Source organism: Pteronotus mesoamericanus, unplaced genomic scaffold (assembly GCF_021234165.1).
Source record: "Pteronotus mesoamericanus isolate MK-2021 breed Mesoamerican mustached bat unplaced genomic scaffold, CSHL_Meso_final scaffold_165, whole genome shotgun sequence".
NCBI classification, from domain to species: domain Eukaryota; kingdom Metazoa; phylum Chordata; class Mammalia; order Chiroptera; family Mormoopidae; genus Pteronotus; species Pteronotus mesoamericanus.
This window is the reverse complement of record NW_026555307.1, coordinates 5,557,249-5,576,437: the sequence shown is the minus strand read 5'-3', so window position 1 is coordinate 5,576,437 and position 19,189 is coordinate 5,557,249. Positions and strand designations below refer to the sequence as shown.

The 19,189-nt window shown below is 36.1% G+C and overlaps 1 protein-coding gene across 7 annotated transcripts in view; it reads right to left on the bottom strand.

Moving 5' to 3' along the window:
* Nucleotides 1-697: 697 nt before the first annotated feature.
* Nucleotides 698-19,189, bottom strand: part of LSM14A (LSM14A mRNA processing body assembly factor) — a 53,156-nt gene continuing 34,664 nt past the window's right edge. The window contains exons 4-10 of one of the 7 annotated variants that reach the window (XM_054588993.1): nt 17,777-17,899; nt 12,508-12,684; nt 12,157-12,222; nt 8,964-9,146; nt 8,683-8,857; nt 7,516-7,744; nt 698-1,789 (exon numbers count right to left, since the gene is read on the bottom strand). In XM_054588993.1, the coding sequence (XP_054444968.1) occupies nt 1,766-1,789; nt 7,516-7,744; nt 8,683-8,857; nt 8,964-9,146; nt 12,157-12,222; nt 12,508-12,684; nt 17,777-17,899 (977 nt within the window). In that variant the 3' untranslated portion in view covers nt 698-1,765. Of the gene's footprint in view, nt 1,790-6,202; nt 6,642-7,515; nt 7,745-8,682; nt 8,858-8,963; nt 9,147-12,156; nt 12,223-12,507; nt 12,685-17,776; nt 17,900-19,189 lie in introns of those variants that run through there. The other 6 variants (XM_054588994.1, XM_054588992.1, XM_054588991.1 and 3 more) reach the window with 6 other exon arrangements.

Sequence of the window (19,189 nt, the reverse complement as noted above, 5' to 3'; positions counted from 1 at the left end):
ACCAAATGCCCTAGTCAGTGACCCAGAGAGCTTGGAAAATGCAAGAATTCATACCTTTAGAGCATGTAAAACTGGTATTTACAGTTTTTCTTCTTGAAATCAGCCAAGGACATCTAAGACAGTCTACAGGTATTGACATAGCACTTGCTTTGATGTTCAGAATGCCTCAGAAATGTGTTCAATGTCATGATTTGTGGGTTCTCTAAAAGGCTTTGTTGCTAACATGCAAGCAAACAGTATTAAGCGATATCATCTAAATTATGGCTGCCAAGTACTGAAGTTTAATTATGAAACCAAATTACAAAACATTTTCTTGTACAGCTATACAAAAGATATAAAATTTAAAATATCAACCATCTTTAAATACTCCATTTCTCCTATAGTGCCGTTTCCCACATCTTTATCACTACTAAATAGTTTAAGGAGAAAGTTAATAAAATCAAGAGATAAAAATATTTAAATCTTTGGATCCCTTTATTCCATGGCCTTCATAAAAACACAGAAGTGGCCAGATTTCCTCCCCCCTTCACTATAGCTTAAAATATAAAAAAAGATTTACTAGTAATTATATTAGCAATGAACTCTGTTCTGAGTCACTAGTGGATTATAGGACTAAGACCAGTGTTATGGTATCTCATAGTTGCCAAAATAATTTCTACACTCCGACTCCTCTTGAAATATAATGGAATGAGTCAACTTATCAGACAAAATTCCAGGCATTATCAGAAAGACAGGTTAATTGATGCCTAGTTTTATTGTTTTAAAAAGGGGGGGGGATTATTTGAAAATACAGCTAAGTACATTCTTATCTATGATTATTTACATTCATATACTGAAAATATCTATTATTTGGACAAATCCTGTGATACGCCATTTACTATAAAGTTCTTACAATGAGCATGAGTAATTTATCCTTTTTATGTAAAGAATGTATCAAATCTTCATTTGTGTTCCAAACATTAAAAAAGAAATGAAAATAAAAAATCTTAAGCCTGGAAAACTATGAAAAAAAGACCCATCCATATCTCTGCTCTTCAGCACATCAACTTCTGCAAGGACACAGTATGTTTGCTGACTTTAAAATGTTTATTCTTTAAAAAATTAGTTGCTTTTTATACAGCTATACAAAGTTCTTAATGTTTCTTTGGCAATGGAATATAATGGAATTTTACAACTATATAAAAAAGTTACCTTTGCCTAAGAAACAGTATTTACTGTGTGTACATAGTTCACTGACAAAATTCTCTACCTTCCAGCAACCTAATTAATTGACTAAAGGGTGTTACAGTGTTTTCAAAAAGAAAGAAAGGAAGGTAAAAAGACACGCGCGCGCACACACACACACACAACCTTCTGTGGCTCAAAACACAGAATCACGGCCTTATCTGCAGGCAAGCTGCAATAATTGCCAAATACAATTTAATGATAAGAAAAATCCTTTCAGTGATGAAAAAATACTTTTATAAGTTCCGCTGAAGTACTTACTGCTTTAGTTTAACTATACATAAGAAATTACTTAACCTTCTGCTATTTCAAATATATTTAATGCTCATTTTTAAAGATGAGCTGCCCCACCCTTGCCCAATATAACTGCATTGTATCTTTGAAATTAAGCAGAAAAACCAACCAAACAGACAAACAAAAACCCAGTGCTGGTGACAAATATACAGCGAATTCACTTCTTCATTCTTGGTAAAGACAGAAACCAATTCTCAGGACCTTGAAGGGCTAGAAATTCAACTATTTTCAAAGACTTGTTTGTAGACTATGCAGCAACTTTGTTGTCTTTCTAAAAAAGGAAAAAAAAATTAGCTCATGCTTCAAATTATTGGTTAATTAATACTTATTTCTTTCTAATTTGCTTAAATATATTTTACATTAACTTTAAACACACCCTCCTTTTACTTTCATGTACAAATCTGTACCACTGAGTTCCAAAAATACTTTCTACAACTTCTACACCCAGCAGGAGCTCATTATTTGTTAACTGCATTTTCTAATTAGTAGAATTTAAAGCAGCAGTGTTGTGGGCTGGTCCCAGCAAGAAGCACCCCCTTTGAAGATACAGATGTATCCCACTATCTTCGGCTGCCATTCTAATAATCTTTAAAAACAATGACAAAAATTTCAACCTTCAACATACCATTCAAGTTCATCAAATACAACGAACATATTTTGGAAGATTAATAAAATCTTAATAAAATCTAAGTTTCTGACACCTTAACTAAGTAATAAAATGACAGTAAAATAACATTTCTTGCCAAAGGGTCATGCCAGAAGCAAGCAGCGATTTAGAAATTCATTTTAAAGGATAACTTTTACATTTGAGTAAGTTCTGAAAATCAGAGAGTTGACTGGGAAATTAAAAAAACCAGGGAAAAAAGCAGTAAAAACCTCAAGGAGAGCCCTGGCTGGTATGGCTCAATGGATTGAGTGCTGGTCTAGGAACAAAAGGGTCATAGGTTCGATTCCCAGTTAGGACACATGCCTGGGCTGCGGGCCAAGTCCCCAGCTGGGGGCATGCAAAAAGCAACCACACATTGATGTTTCTCTCCCTTTCTTTCTCCCTCCCGTCCCCTCTAAAAAATAAATTAAAAAAATTTTAAGCAAACAAACAAACAAAACTTCATGGAGCTTCTAGCTTTCCAGTGAGACTAAACTTAAACTAAAGGCCTGTACACACATAGCATCAGATACACGGGCTTCCATTTTCCTCAGGACTGGTTACTAACACATACCTGGCTTTTACTGCTGATTCTCACACCCCATTAGAAATACACATATCCTGTTAAGGACTTAACTTGATTTCTGCATACAACACCAAACCATCTGCATAATGTTATTAAATTGGAATATATCTATATAGCATGGTGTAAGTTGGTGCTGAAAGAATTAAACTGTAGATGATTCTGCCAATGATCCTACCACCTGCCCCCACAAAGCCAATTTTCATATGTTCCGATTTCTTTAATCTTTCAGAAAGCTATCTGATTAATCCAGACATATTAAGGTCCAAAAGCTGTAGTTTTCTGAAAGGGGAAAGAAAAACAAAACAAAACAAAAAAAGCAAGAAAGAAGAGAGAGGATGAAGGAGAGACAGAGAGGAGAAAAAGGTGAAAGGGATGGAGAGAACCACAATGAGTCATTTCAGACACCCCACTGTGCCTGGACACTCATTTGGGAGGCAGTTTGTCTCATCTACCCTGGTAGCTTAACCTCTTAGTAGAAGCACATAAAAGACACATAAGAGGACAGGGGCTGAGTGTCCTCTTATTATCCTTGGCCTGATTTCTTCCCTTCAAAGAAAAGAAAGAAAATTGCACTGGAAGTCAAAGAGTAAGTTCTGGCTTTACTGTATATATAAGATTGTACCTGTATCAGGAAGAGTTAACCTCTCTGGGTCCTTGGTTTCCTAACTGTGTACTGGGGTGGGGTGGGAGAGAGGTTCAAGTTTTGCTAATATTTCTAAAGAGTTCTAAAAATCAATAATCCTATCAAACCCATGTTTTCACTAAACAATCAGATTTGCTTATGCTCATCCTAAAAATGTAATGCTTCATGCCACAAAAAACAAAGCCAACCATTACATGAAGGCTGCTGCAAATGCCACTGACATCCACCACTGAGAAGTATTAGATATTTGAGAAGTGAGTTTAATCCTTGCAGGCCAATCTCCTTAATCTAACAGTCATCACTCACTATTTCTACCTTTATAGGTGGTAGATGATATGATTTAGAAGGCACAGGCTGCTGAGAAGGCCAGGGCTCTCCTGGCAGAGAGAAGGGTCATTCAACTTTGGAATGGACAGTCAAGGGCTGGCCACATTGATGGACTTTCGGCATCATTAAAGGCTAAAGTAGTGTACTTCCAAGTAACGTATGCTACGCATTTACTTTAAGCCCATTATGCTCCATGCTGAGCAAGGTCTTTTGGTGAAAAATGTAGAATACATAGTCATGATGCCAAGAGGCTTGCATCTAGGTGGTGATACAGAACAAAACACTATGCTATAAGGAACATGAATGTATTTAAAATGTATGCTAATGAAAGCAGATACTACAGGAGGTGAGAAAAAGAAATCAGTGGAGGAAGGAAGAGAAGTTTCCAAGGATAAAGGAAACCTTGTGCAAGAATGTGACGGGTAAGTGAAAAGGAGATCCTGACTTTTGCTGTGTCTGACTCTCCACTGTACTATAAACACCAAGAAGGCCGGGATGGACTGAGTCTGTTCTGCTTAGCAGCAATGTCCAGCTCAGTACTTGGCATCTAAGAAGAATTCAATATATTTGGTCAATGAATGAGGTCAGAGTTGGAATCAAGCACAGTTTTTGTAAGAGATGCCCATGAATCAACTTGCTTGGATAAGTTAAAGGGTAATGAGAAATGGGGCTGGGTATGTCAAGTGGGAACCTCACAGTAAGAGGTGGCAATGCAACATCACATGAAAATCTTTTAATCACTAGGGCAATGTCTTAAAGAGTCCAGTGACTCTGTCACTCCTTGAAACACCCAAGATGATTTTGTCAGGGATACACTAGTGCAGAAAAAGGCTCATGAAGACTACGTCTACAATACATTCTAATTCTGCAATATACAGGATGGGGCAAGTAAGTTTATAGTTCATGTGGAAAATAATACAATACTTAATAAATAAGAATAAACTCTCATGTACCCACAACTGTAAACCTACTTTTGCTCTACAGTGTATGGGGTAGGGGTTTTACCTAAAGGCTCAAAATGACTTAACAGTGAGACATGGCTTCAAAAAAATGTTTGCACTGGTAAGTGCATATACCACACATGCCGTGATTACTCATAGTTTAGATATAGTGAAGTAACAGTCCAGTCTCACACCAACATGACAGCTATTCTTTTAAATATATAAAAAAATTATGAAGAGTATATATACTTTGTGTGTTTACAGAGTTTATAATAGTTTGAAGATATAGAAAAAAGATTTGCAATCAAACTGTGTGTATGTCTGTGAAATCCAAATACTTAGAGCATCCCTGGAGCAGGATGATGCCCTCAGGAAGAATAAGGCCCCAGCTCCTATAAGGGATACTACAGAAATAGTATACAGTTGGGCCAGGAGGTCAGACCTCTCACTTTCCAACTGAGACTTTTAATGATCTTTAAAAGGTGTATCTGAGATAAGACTATGCAGCTCTCTTACACAAATGTCAAAATTGAGAGCCTGAAAGGTTTAACAACTCAATTAAGGTCACCCTAGCAATAATTAACAAAAATTCTCATTGGGACCCAAGTCTACTTTAAACGTACTTTTTCTCAAACCAAGCTGACTCAATGCAGTCTTCAGTAAGTTGTCCTAAGTTCTTCAACAGGTAGATGATATGCTTGAAGTGAGGTAAAGAGAGAGAGGGTCTGAAGATCAATCGGGGGTTACTGTGGTAGTTGGCAGGGACATGTCAAAGGAATGAATGTACTGATGTGGAAATGGGCCACAACTGTGGATACTGCCACAACCCAGGAAACAAAAAGAATGGTTTATTACTAGCCAATCAAATACCGGGAAGAGGCAAAGCCTAGATGATCGGAAGACAAGAAGATGAGGAGGTCATTCTGAGGAAGGTTAAGTTTAAGTTGATCACAGACACAAAGCAGATGTGATGGAGCAATGCAGTTGGAAGCATACAAGGTCCAAGCTGAAAAACATATTAGAAGCTATGCATCCACAAACTCACAAAGGGAAAGTGGAAAGGGAAAGTGAAAGAGAGAGGAGGGAAGGAGGAATGGGAGGGAAGAAGGGAGAGGAGGGGAGGGGAGGGGAGAAGGGGGAAGATTAGGCGGGGGAAAGGGGGAAAGGGGAAAGGAGGGGGGAGGGCGAGAGAAAGAGAAAGAATGCTTTCAGACATGCCTGAACACTTGCCAGAGTGCAAACATGAGGATGAATGTTTGCAATAAGGAACAAACAGAATGTTCCAGGCAGAAGGAATAGATAAAAAGGCCCTGAGATAGGAATAAGCTTGTCACTAAACGAGAGCAAAGCCCACATTATCTGTGGCAGAGTTAAGGGAAGGGGAGACCCACTGGCTAAAAGGACTAGAGACAGCACTAGATTTAAACTGGAAAACAGGAAGAGCATGAAGCATCTTATAGACTGTATTGAGAAATGTGTTGTATTTAAAAAATCAAGAGTGTTAAAAAAAACAAGAAAGACTTCAAGTTGGGTGGTTGGTCATGAATGTCAAATATTGCAGGGGAATTAAGGGCAAATATCTGTGAAAAGGCTACTGAATTTTGTAAGCAAAATGTCACTGGCAAGAGCAGAAATAGTGGCAAGCAAAAAACATTTTCTAGTCTTCCAGGTGCTATGGCAATTTTGCAGAAGTGCTGCAATTCCACTAGACAACGATTACTGGAGAGACTGAGCTAATGACAAGGCAGTCTTGGCTGTGATAAGACAAATACCAAAGCCATCAAAATTAACAGATCAGACGCAAAAGTCACTAAAACTGAACATTTAAGAAGGATCTCAGCAACAGTCAGTTTTAAATATTGGACAATGAAATTCCTACCAGCAGGTCCTTTTGTGTCTAGCTGTTCTTGGCAATTCCTAGACCTCTTTACAAGGGGATTTTGATCTTTCTGTGAGTATATACCTTCCTCTCCACCATTCCTAAAAGTCAATAAACTAGGATAGTGACACTAATTTACAGACTCCTTTAAATGAATAACATATAAACATACTATACAGAGCTATACAATTTTTTAGCAACAGTTACCGAATGTCATTATGTCATGAGATTTTCAAGACCCTGGCAAAATAAAATGTAGTTGAGTTTTCCACAAAAGTAAATTAAGAGCATTGACTGAGGAACAAATTTACTAGGTTCAAGACTTAGCATCACTTACAAGCTGACCTTGGGCAAATTATTTATTATCTCTATACCTATTTCCTCATTTGTAAAATGGCGATTAAAAAAACCCTACACCACAGAGTTGCTGTGAGGTTTAAGTGAGTTAATATATGAAAAACATTTAGAACAATGTCTAGTAAGTGAAAAATAGTATAGAAATGTTAGCTGCTATTAAACACATAGGTTTGTCTTCTGTTATTAAGTATATCCTTCCTAGACTCTTTTGGTGTTAAAGCATACTTTGTAATCTGAAATACAGATGGTATAATTCTTTTTTGGATAGTGCCTTTAACGATCCCCTGAGCCTCCAGCAAAAAACAAAAACAAACAAACAAAAAAACCCTTTAAAATAGATAATTAAAAAAAAAATAATCCTAGGTCAGTCTTTAATAGTTTTTTGGGGGGAAATTTTACCAGTCCATAAAAATCTAAAACCACAGTTTTATAATAGACAAAAGATACTTATTACCCAAGAAGTTACTGCTCTGTAAAATTATATCAATATAATAATCAGGTGAAAATGAAAGTTATACAAATGCCCTAAGAATATTCACCCAAAATAAATAACACATGTTGAGTTTCACTGAAATGCATGCTGTTTGGCATGTAGTTTTATGAAAAGCATATATTTACCCTATATTCAAAATCTGCAAACTCCCTGCCCCCACGACCTCCTCTGAATCCACCACGGAATCCTCGAGGGGTGGTGAAGGTACCACCTCTGCCACCACCACGTCCTCGGCCACCACGGAAACCAAGACCTCTGCCTCTGTACCCCCCACGGCCACGGTTTGGACGAAGTGGGATTCCAAATGTTTCAGCATTTAATCTTCTTTCTTCAGCCCAGGTTGGTCTCCGTTCTCTATTATAAGAACAAATAATCTTTAGCGTATATCAAAGAACATTTTTAAAGGACATTTTCAAGAAAAACTATGTAGCACTAATTCCCAAATTAAGCAGAAGCAATTTCTAAAGATCAAGAATAAGCACCTTACCTAAGTCACCACAAGCTGTCCATGGCAATATTTCCTATCATATTGTTAAATTTCATGTGAAAATATGACTGGTATTTAGATTCTTACAAATATAGTTGATAAAACATGGTAACAGCACTGATATAATGGAATTGGCAATTAACTCCACCCTCCACTTAGCTCAAGTGGAAGAGAAGGCAAAGCCAGTAAAGGAAACTCTGTCTCAGGGATCTGGGAGTAGGAGGTAAATCCCTGAATTCCCACTATGATCCTGACCAATTCCTGAACTTGATGCATGAAGCAAGTGTCTGAATTGCTGCTGGAGTTCCTATCACAGAGCCCAATCACAGGACCCAGCATTATCCCCATTCATGTTTAAACTGAAGTAGACAACTGCCACCAGGTGGCACTAAATTGCAGCCAGAAGGGCAGTTTGGATTGGTCAGCAGAAACCCTGGGACTCTTAAGTTTGTTATGCTAGGTCCTTTACTTAACCTGACAATTTTCTGGATCCACATTAACTGAAATGTGGCAGAGTTTTACTACATTAGCAGACTTCAAAGTAACATTGGTACTTTTGGCCCTGGCTTTATTTGAACTACATTGTAGAGGGGTAAAGTAAAAGGTCTGTCTTAGATGTTAGATGACCATTTCTGTTTTAATCACTAATTCTAATTTTAGCACACTTATTTTCTTTCAGCAAAGTAAAACATTAAAAAATAAACCATTAGATATTTTTAAGTAGTCATTAAACTTTATGAATTTATAAGAAATAATTTCACACTTCAACCTCTTAAGAGCTGAAGAGCAGCTTAAAGGACTGTACCTATTATCATCACAAGAAATATTATCAAAGAAGGATTTAGTTTTGTCATAATAGCAATTAGGTCCAAGTGGATCTTCTTCATCTGCATTTCCTTCACTGTTTTGAGTATCTACTCCTGAGTCTCCTTTATCTTCGCCATTTACAGGCTTCTCTTGTTTCTCAAGTTTATCTTCTACTGAAAAAAAAAAAGGGGGCACATACCATAAAAGTCAAGACTTTTACTAAACAGCAATGATTCACAAGTCAAATAAGAGTATTTTCTGAGTAAAGTAAAAATTTACCTTTCAATTTAAGTTTATTATGAAATTCTCTGTCAATTTCTTCCTTGTTAAATTGTGCATTTGCACTTTCAAAGTCAAAGTCTTTCTCAAATTTCATAGGACCATCTCGCCGAATACCAAATCGTCCCCTGCCACCTCGATGACCCCCACGCCCTCTCCTTGGAGCTGAAGGAGCACCTGGAACTATGTTAATAAAGAAAAAATAAGCCAGTTTAAGACAGAAGCCATTATTGTAGTTTTTATGTTAAATGGTAAACAGAAATGCTTACAAGTCTCCATATATTATATTTGTATGTTTTATGTAAAAAGTGAAGTTTCATTAACATTTAATATATAGCACACATGAAATTCATATTTATGAGGTCCACACTCATATGTGTAACTGATACAACACACAGCCAATTTGGGAGACGTTAGTACAAAATTACTGTATACCCCTTGAGGGCAGAGGCTATGTTTTGCTCATATCAGTAACACCTACAGAGTACCAAACACAGAGTGTGTTCTCAAAATTTAGGAAGCTTTTTATGGAAAGGATCACAGGGACCAAAGGTATAGTAAGAAAAATAAATGAACATGAACAAGAACAAACTGCAAGGTAGGTGGTGTTATTTCTACATTACAGATAACACAAAAGACAAGAAGCACCAGGTCTTAACCAGTCCAACCCTTTTCTATTCCATCTTTATTGGTCTCCCTCTAAGTGGCTCCATATTATTCAAGTCTTTCTGTACCTAGTCTTTTTCTGCAATATAATATAATAATAGGATTTACAAGGTATGATAAAGCAACACAAAAGCAGCATGAATTATAGTGAAAGCTTGAGAACTCAAATATCCAATGTAAGAGTAATAGTTAAAAAAACAAAGCAAAACAGGAACACGGAATAGTACTTGATGTGAGTTAACAGAAACATACAGAGCACAAAACAGTATCAATTCAATGATTAGAATTATGTGTAATGTTTAATACATGCTGACAAAGATCAGAAGTGATTACAGAATGACAGGTTTGTGTTTACTAAAGTTTGGGTAACTGCCCAGGTTTGAGAAAATAAATCACAACCCCCCTGCAGCAGCACATCCAGACACTTAAATCTAGTTAAGCAGGATATTTAAAACATTAAACTTTACTATTAAAAATGTCTTGGCCAGAAGCCAGGAAGTACAGCATGATCTTTCTGTCTTAAAAAAAAAAAAAAAAGATTTAGCCCTGGCTGGTGTGGCTCAGCGGACAGAGTGCCAGCCTGTGAACCAAAGGGTTGCTGGTTCGATTCCCAGTCATGACACATGCCTGGGTTGTGGGCCAGGTCGCCGCTGGGAGTGTGCAAGAGGCAACCAGTTGATGTATCTCTCACGATGCATCTCTCACACACTGATGTTTCTCTCCTTCTCTCTCTCCCTCCCTTCACATCTGTCTAAAAAATAAATAAATAAAAATCTTTAAAATTAAAAAAGTTTAAATATAGTCTTTATCTGTAAAATTATAAGAGAAAAAAATCTAAAAGATTAGCCACTGCTCTGTTAATGAGGCTCTGGGTGATGAGTTTTGAAGAGAAGTGAAATATACTTTTATTTAGTATTTTAAATAATGTTTAAAAGATTTTATTTATTGATTTTAGAGAGATGGGAAGGGAAGGAGAAAGAGAGGGAGAGAAACATCAATGTGCAAGAGATACACAGATTGGTTGCCTCTCAAACACCTCTAACTGGGGACATGACCTGCAAACCAGGCATGAGCCCTGCCTGGGAACTGAACCTGTGAGGTTTTGGTTTGCAGGCAGGTGCTCAATCCACTGTGCCACTCCGGCCAAGGCATTATTTTATATAATTTTTTTTAAAGAAAGGAAGGTGGGGTGTAGAGGGGAGTGTGTGAAGGGGCGGGGGGCAGGCGCGCAAGCATGCACTGATGCAAGAGAGAAACATCAATTAGTTGCCTCCTACCCACGCCCCGATGAGGGAACCTGCAACCCTCTGGTACGTGGGATGAAGATCCAAACAGCTGAGCCACCCAGCCAGGGCTGTTTTATATTATTTTTAAATGATGACAGTATAGTAATTATTTCATCTTGAGAGAAGCGGTTCTTTTTCCAAATTAAAAAAAAAAGTGAAATATAATAAACTAGAAACTCTGTATCCTATGGCACACAGCACAAATAAAAACACATATAAAAGTGTACAGGACAAATGAGGGGTTTATACACTTAAAATATATCTAGCTTTCCAAAATTAAGTGAAAGATCACTTTCCAATTCTTACCCAAGTCAGGTGATTACATGTTGCCTTAATTTTTTAATTTGAAAGAGCTTTATTTATTTTCTACTAGTAAATTAGAAAATATTAATAAAATAGATAAATTTGGGATAAATAATATAGATTAAAAAATGGATAAAATATACAACCTTATTAAATAAGTGACCATGAGAGAAAGTTAGTTCTTGAACAATTACTTTAAAAAAAGGCTCAGGGCTTAAATAATTTTAATGAGAAAACATCAAACTTTTAAGGTACAGATAATTCTATTCTTAATAGCACAGAAAACAATGAAAACAATTTTATAATGCTAATATGAAACAGACACAAAAGTGTAAAAAATGAATATAAAAGATAGTACAAAAAAATGAAGCCACACAACTATGTAAATATTAAGTGGACAAATCCTATCAGCAGAGTAACATTCAAGAACATATCAAAAGACAAAATGCCTACTGTCAAGTAGGGTTTATTCCAGAAATGCAGTGATGCTTAAAAGAAACTTAATTTAAAATAACTAGGAAAAAACCCTTAAAAATTAGCAGAGTGGTCCTACACCCCCATCACCCAACTTCTCCTCTAAAGCTAACATTTTAGTTAACTACTATACATTATCAAAATCAGGAAATTGACACTGGCACAATACCATTAACCACATTACAGATCTCATTCAGTTTTCAACAATATTGTATATACTTATTTTTCAGCAGTCTTTATGTATAGTTCCATGACATTTTGCCACACATACAGATCCACACAACTACCCTCAAAAATAAGATAAAAAACTGTTTTGTAACCACAGTGAAACTCCCGAGCTACTCCTTTATAGCCACCAACCCTTGCCATTCATTTTTTTTAACTGTAATTATTCACTACACATTTCAAATGTTCTCTATTAACAAAGAAGCATAAAATATGGATTTCAGATCCAAGTAACTTACCTATTTGTCTCTTGTTATCATTTCTGAGTTGCTCATTTTCTGGTCTTGAAACTTTGTGTACTTCAGCTATAAAGGACACAGAGAGTAACAAATTAACTCAGGACACATAATCAAAAACTTCTGTAAAGTTAGAAATGAGGGGAAAAAAAAACCCCCAAAACAACCACTCCCAAATCTATACCCCCACCACCATCACTACTTTGAGCCAAATTTGAAAGAATGAACATTCTCTTAAGTTCAGTTTAAACCTTCTAGGATAATTCATATAAAGTGTATCTTTTTAATGAAAATAAGGTGAATGGAAAATGTTGATGAGTCAATTAAGGAATTAGTAAATAGCTAAAGTTCTACCTCGCCTGTGCTCTTGATTCTCTATTGCTTTTTGGCTGGTAGATGGTAAAGGCCTGGTTGATACAGGGCTCCTTCTCCCAACAGGTGCCGGAGCAGGTAAGTGGGCCGAGGCGGTCTGTACTGCTTGTTCCATGGTAGGACTTTTTCTCAAAGGATCTAACTGAGGGCTTGAACGACCTAAAACGTAACCAAAAGATAAGAAACTACCCTATCCTTTGGGGATTTCAAAATAAACTAGACCCTACAAAAAAAGTCCAGTTTTACTTCTACCAATTAAAATCCTTAGCACAAACTTGAGTTAATCTATGCACTAGTCCAGAGTTTAAAACTGATTCTCTTTAGTGGGCTGGTCATTTAAAGGAAAAAAAAAAAAAAAAGGTAAAAACAAAACAAAAACCCTGAAACAAAAAACTCTGGCATTCTACCTGTATTTCTACCCATTGAAATAAGGTTTAAATAAGTTTTTCAAAAATTTCGGCCTGGTACAAGATTCCCTAGGAGTACTACCCAAGATCATGCTGTAGGGTTAGATACCAGTTTCCCACAGTAACTATAACCACAAGATTCAATTGATACTTTAGCCATTATTTCCAGAGGCTTTGATATTTTTAGTACTTTCTGAAGATATGTCCAAAATGGTATCTTTATAGCTACAGGTACTAGCTCCAATAAATTATTTCTATGAAGGAAGTCAAGAACTACAAAGTTAGGCGAAGTTCTTCAATTCCTTAGGGGCTTGGGTAAACATTAATACTAAAAAGCCCTTCGGATAATTACACAGCAGTGATATTCATTCCTTGTCATTTAAATGATATCTTGTCAAGTTTTTGTTTAATATACGTTTTGTACTTACAAAATGAACAGAAGAATGCAATACCAGGTGCTCCCATCATACTTGTCCCTATATTGTTTGTGATAAATCTCTGTTCAAGGTGCTCTCATATCCTACCATACAGCACCAAAATATTTTGCTTAAAATAAATTATGTTCATTTTACTTAAAAACATCCCAAATATGCTGGAAATGTCACTAGCCACCTGTGCATATCTGCACAGGCTCCAAACAACTGGTGAACTGGTGAATGCTGACAAAGCATTGGTGGTTATGCACTGGATGCCTCAGCAACCATTTATTAGTAACGGTCCCCAACTTTATGGTTATCTAAAGTATGCAACTGCAAATGTGAATCACCATTTCCAGCTATTAATGCCAAAGTTTACTCTGCCATTAATAGAAACACTATTTACTTTCCCATTGGTTATAATGGGAAATCATGGAGGTTTATGTAAGTTTTGGTCAAGGAGAAGACATTTTGTAATCACTTAAACCTTACAAAGGGATTTAATTTATAAAATAAGAACTAAGTTTTCTGAAAATCCTATTGTTTAGTTAGTTTTATGATTCTACATCAAATAATTTTCTAAGTTTATAAAACTAACTTCATCAGACTTTTCTTTGTGAAAAGACCCTCTTGCAAGTATTGCAGAATCACAAGCAATAGGACAATCACAGCAAGTAAGAACTCATTTTTTGTGTACTTTAAAACCACTGTAATTAACATCTACTAGTCATGATGGCAATTTTGTTATAAATATGGAAATATAGACAATACTAGAAACATTATTAGGAATAAATACAATAGCTATTTTAGCATAACAACAACACACCTCTTGAGCTCACTTCACATTCTTGACACAGGTAAAAAAAATTCTAGGTGTTTTAATTTTATAAAATTCAGAAATTATAGCTGGTAAAGGTAAAAAGATTCCCAGGCCTTCTCTGCCATTCTTTATATAAATATACCCCCTTTCTTCTAATAAATATGTACTTAAATTTTTAAAAAAAATTTAGTTTAGTCCTAGGTATGAGGGAAGGAATCTAGTTAATTTTCCCCAAATGATCAGGCAGTTGTCTGTCTCAACACCATTTATTGAACAGCTAGTGTTTTTTAAAAAGAATTTTTTTTATTTCACTTTTCAAAGATTTTATTTATTTATTTTTAGAGAGGGGAAGGGAGGGAGAAAGAGAAACATCAGTGTGTGGCTGCCCCTTGCACGCCCCCTACTGGGGACCTGCCCTGCAACCCAGGCATGTGCCTCACACTGGGAATCGAACTGGCAGCCCCTCTGATTTGCAAGCTGGCACTCAATCCACTGAGCTACCCCGGCCAGGGCTAGACTTTCTCTAACTTAAAAATAGTATCTCTGTCATACATTAATTATTTATTTATACTGGGATGTGTTTCTGACTTTTGTTCCATTCATCCCTTAATTTATTCCTACAGTGCTTTATTTTACGCATATTTTATCAATGAGTAAGCCCTATCTTGTTGCTTTGATTTTTAAAATATGTAGTTATACTGCCATGTTTATTTTTTTAAAAAGATTTTATTTATTTTTTGAAAGAGAAGGGAGGGAGAAAGAAAGGGAGAGAAACATCGATTAGCTGCCTCTCCTATGCTCCCTGACTGGGGACCAAATCTACACCCCAGGCATGTACCCTACCAGGAATCTGGCAATGTTTTGCTTTGCATGATGATGCCCAACCGACTGAACCACACCGGTCAGGGCATCCACATTTATATTTAAGATAGTATATGCATGTGTTTAAATTCTCATATTATCTCATTTACATTTATTAGAAGTACAGTAAATTTAATTAATATGACAAGTAAAGCTTTCCCAATATTTTATCTCTGTATCTAGAAATAAGATGTTTTTCAAATTTTATTTTCTTATTCAGTCCCTCTATTACTGTTTATATTTTTCATCATAGAAGTTGGTCTTATTTCTCATTATGTATTTTATACATAATTTCTATTTCTCATTATTTTGAACATCCTATTTCATCCCCCTTACATAATTAGGTTAGGTTAGAAGACTATTGATTTTTGTATATTTACTTTACATTTTCCCTTTAAGTCCCTTATTATTTTTTCTTTAAAGATTTTAGTTATTTATTTTTAGAGAAAGTGAAAGAGAAAGAGGGAAACATCAATGTGTGGTTGCCTCTTGTGCACCCCCTACTGGGGACCTGGCATGCAACCCAAGCATGGGAGGCATGTGCTCTGACTGGGAATCGAACCAGCGACCCTTTGGTTCACAGGCCAAAGCTCAATCCACTGAGCCACACCAGCCAGGGCTAAGTCCCTTATTATTTCTAGGAATTCACTTTTCAGTGAATTCTTAATTCTAAGTAGAAAGTCATGGCATTAACAAATAATGTGGATCTTAATATCTATGCCTTTTTCCTTTTTCATGTGTTCCTAATTAGGCTAAAAATTCCAGAACAATGCTGAACAGTACTGATAATAGGCATCCTTATTTATGCTTTTAATAAGAATTCTTCTGGTGTTTTCATATTAAGGTTAATGCTGGTTATTAGTTATTAGCTAACATCTACTGATCATGTTCTACGTGGTAGACACTATCCTACGGGCACTGCATATATTAAAAAAAATTAATCCTCATAATAAGTCTGTTAGTTACCAGTAAAGTCTCATTTTATAGTTTAGGAAACTAATGCTTAAAAAGATTAAATATTTTCCCTAAGAAAAAATTAAAAAATAAAATAACAAACCAATACACATAATAAAAATACACAATCTAAAGAGAGTCTGGAAGTATGCACAAGAAAATATAAATATTTCTTATTTTTGGGTAGTGAGACTGTATTTTAATTTTCTTTCTTATGCTTACTGTATTTATAATCCATCTACAACAAATCTTTAGTATATTTTAAAAGTTATTTTAAATCAATATAAATAATAGTAACAACTATTTCAAAATATCTCAAGTGAAATAGAATTATGTTTAGCATTAGCTTGATTTTATCCTCAATTGCTTTTAAAAATATTGTCCTGTGATAACAGTATCTTTCTGAAAGGACTTCACACTGTTTTTATTGAAAAGTAAACATCCAGCCCTGGCTGGTGTGGCTCAGTGGATTGAGTGCCAGCCTAGGAACCTAAAGGTCACCAGTTCGATTCCCAGTCAGGGCACATGCCTATTTGTGGTCCAGGTCTGCAGTTGGACTAATGTTTCTCTTAAACATAGCTGTTTCTCTCCCTCTCTTTCTCCTGCCCTTCCCCTCTCTCTATATTGGGGGGCGGGGGTGGAAGTAAATACCCATATAAAGCAGTGAGCTAATAATATCTATTTTGGCAGCAGATAAAATAGGTATGAAATCTTGGGAGCCCTTAAGGCTGTAAGACTGGGTGGGGGTAAAAAAAAATAAAAAAAGAAACAGAATAGTTTAAGCATCTTATTTAAGATGCAGACCCCACAAGCTCCAGGGATTCTGATATAGCAGTTCTCAGGATCTACATTTTTAAGCACTCTAGGTAATTCCAGTTGTGGGTGGTCCACAATGAGAACTACTGCTCTAGATCAGTGACATTCAACCTTTTTCATCTCATAGCACACAAAACAATTACCAAAATTCTGTGGCACACCAAAAATATTTATTTTTTACCAATCTGACAAAATACACTTGTAATTTTGATCCATTCACACTGGGACAGCTACTGTTATGTTGGCTACTGCCATTTTTTTGACAATCTCAGGGGAAGAGGTCAGTGCCCCTGACTAAATAGTCTGGTATTGCATGTTTTTAAAATTTGTTTTTAATTGCTTTTTTTGATGAGAGGGAGGAAGGGAGCGAGAGTGTGAGACAGAGAGAGAGAGAGAGACATCAATTTGTTGTTCCATTTATTTATGCATTCATTAGTTGATTTTTGTACGTGCCCTGACTGGTGATCAACCCTGCAACTTTGGTGTATCAGGTTGACACTCTAGCCAACTGAACTACCCGGCCAGGGCCTAAAAATTCTTGCAGCACACTGGCTGAAAATCACTGATCTAAATCCCGTGAGGATGGTACGAAAGATGCAAGAGCATAATGAGTAATTTGTTTTTTCATCTGTTTATTTCAAATTCATTAAGGAGAGTTCATCTTCAGTGATAACTCGAATTAATTTGATATACTTAAGTATTATTATACAATTTATATTATACTTGTTTTGCAAAAAAGTCAAACTTACAGAAAATTCACTGCTTCAGTTTTATGATCTAAGAATTGTAAAAAGTCTAAATAGTAGAAGTCATTCTTTAATATACTTATTGCAACAGCAATTAAGAGAAAAATTTTAAAAGAACCAAATAGAAATTATACATGTGATTTACAAGCTGCAAAATTTCTTACATTCACAGAGGGTAAAAACCACTATAGAAGTTTAGAATGAAAATATTTGAAGGAAAAAACAGCTTACCTTGAGATAACTGTGTTTTTACAGATCTTGTATCCTGTGTAAAGGCTGAACCAACTGCACTACTTTGGGATAAGGTACCACTGTTTGATGTTTCTGTTCCAAAGGATGTCAAGGAGCTTCCAGCTTTAAGAGATTTTTTTTAATGACAAAAAAATCTTTTTTAAAATTTTAAACCATTCAGTTATATTTAGTCACATACTATTTTAATAATTTTCACCACCCTCCTGTATCACAAATTGATCACCCTAGAAATTAATGAAAGTGCATTAAAAATTAGTTTGAGTAATTAAAAATTACTCTGATAATACTGTACAGGGAAAAAAAATACAAGCCAATATATTCTCTAGAATCCCAGATGCAAAAATTTTCCTAAAATATGCCATACTGTTCTAAGCAGCTGTGCAAAAGAGACAGCAGGGACCCACATCAGATAGAAGTGGCCGAAATGGTACATTCTACACCAACATTAAGGTTCAATAATTTTAATCCCGAATATCTGCACAAAAGGTCAGACTGGAACACAGGTCTATGAAGTCCTTTCCCCGCATTTCTAAGGCAACAGACAAAGGACTCCAGTCCATTTTAATACTTCTACTCAGGATGGCACTGTGTGGCTTCATTCTGCCTACTGCCACCACAAAGTTTCGGTCATGCAAGCAACAAATTCCTAGAAAGGGCCCAAATTCTTTGCTATGCTAGGTTAGGACAATCTTCTTTAAGTTTCCATAGTACTTAACGGATTATTCATTTTTTATATGCTGTGCTTTCTTGTTACTTATTATTTAATCTATGTAGGTTTTCTCTGGGATGAACTATCTCTATATCCCTTCTCCCTTCCCAAAATCCAATCTAAAGGTGGTAGTGAGTAATCTTTTATGAAATTCAAATATTGTATAATCACATTACTACAATGTTGATGGCTTTCCACTGCTCTCAGGATAAAAGTTCAAACCACCTCAGCACCTCCCTTGTATGCCTACTTCTTCTCTCACGACCTTCCTTATTTTCACCAGTCTACTCCACAGAAGTTTATCCATTTACTCTTAAAATATTTGAAGACTACGATCATCATGCCCATCAGTCTTCTGATTTCTAGGCTAAGCAACTCCTGTTCCTTCAACCATTACTCACCCTCATGTGGTATCTACCCCTACCCTTTGCCTCCTAATTTAATAAATATCCATTCTAAAATGGGGCATCAGGGACTAGCACAGTCTCTTAGATGAGAACTAACAGGACTCTCTTGGGGATGTGATCCAGTCAGGCTGCAGCCCCAGCTAGCCCAGGAGAAGCCTAACAGAACCCCCCACACACCCACAGAAATGTAGGGACAGTGCTCCTAGTAATTCTGTGGGAAGCTAAATCTATCCCATTTTTCTTACTATGTCTGGGCAATGATCAAGACATAGGACA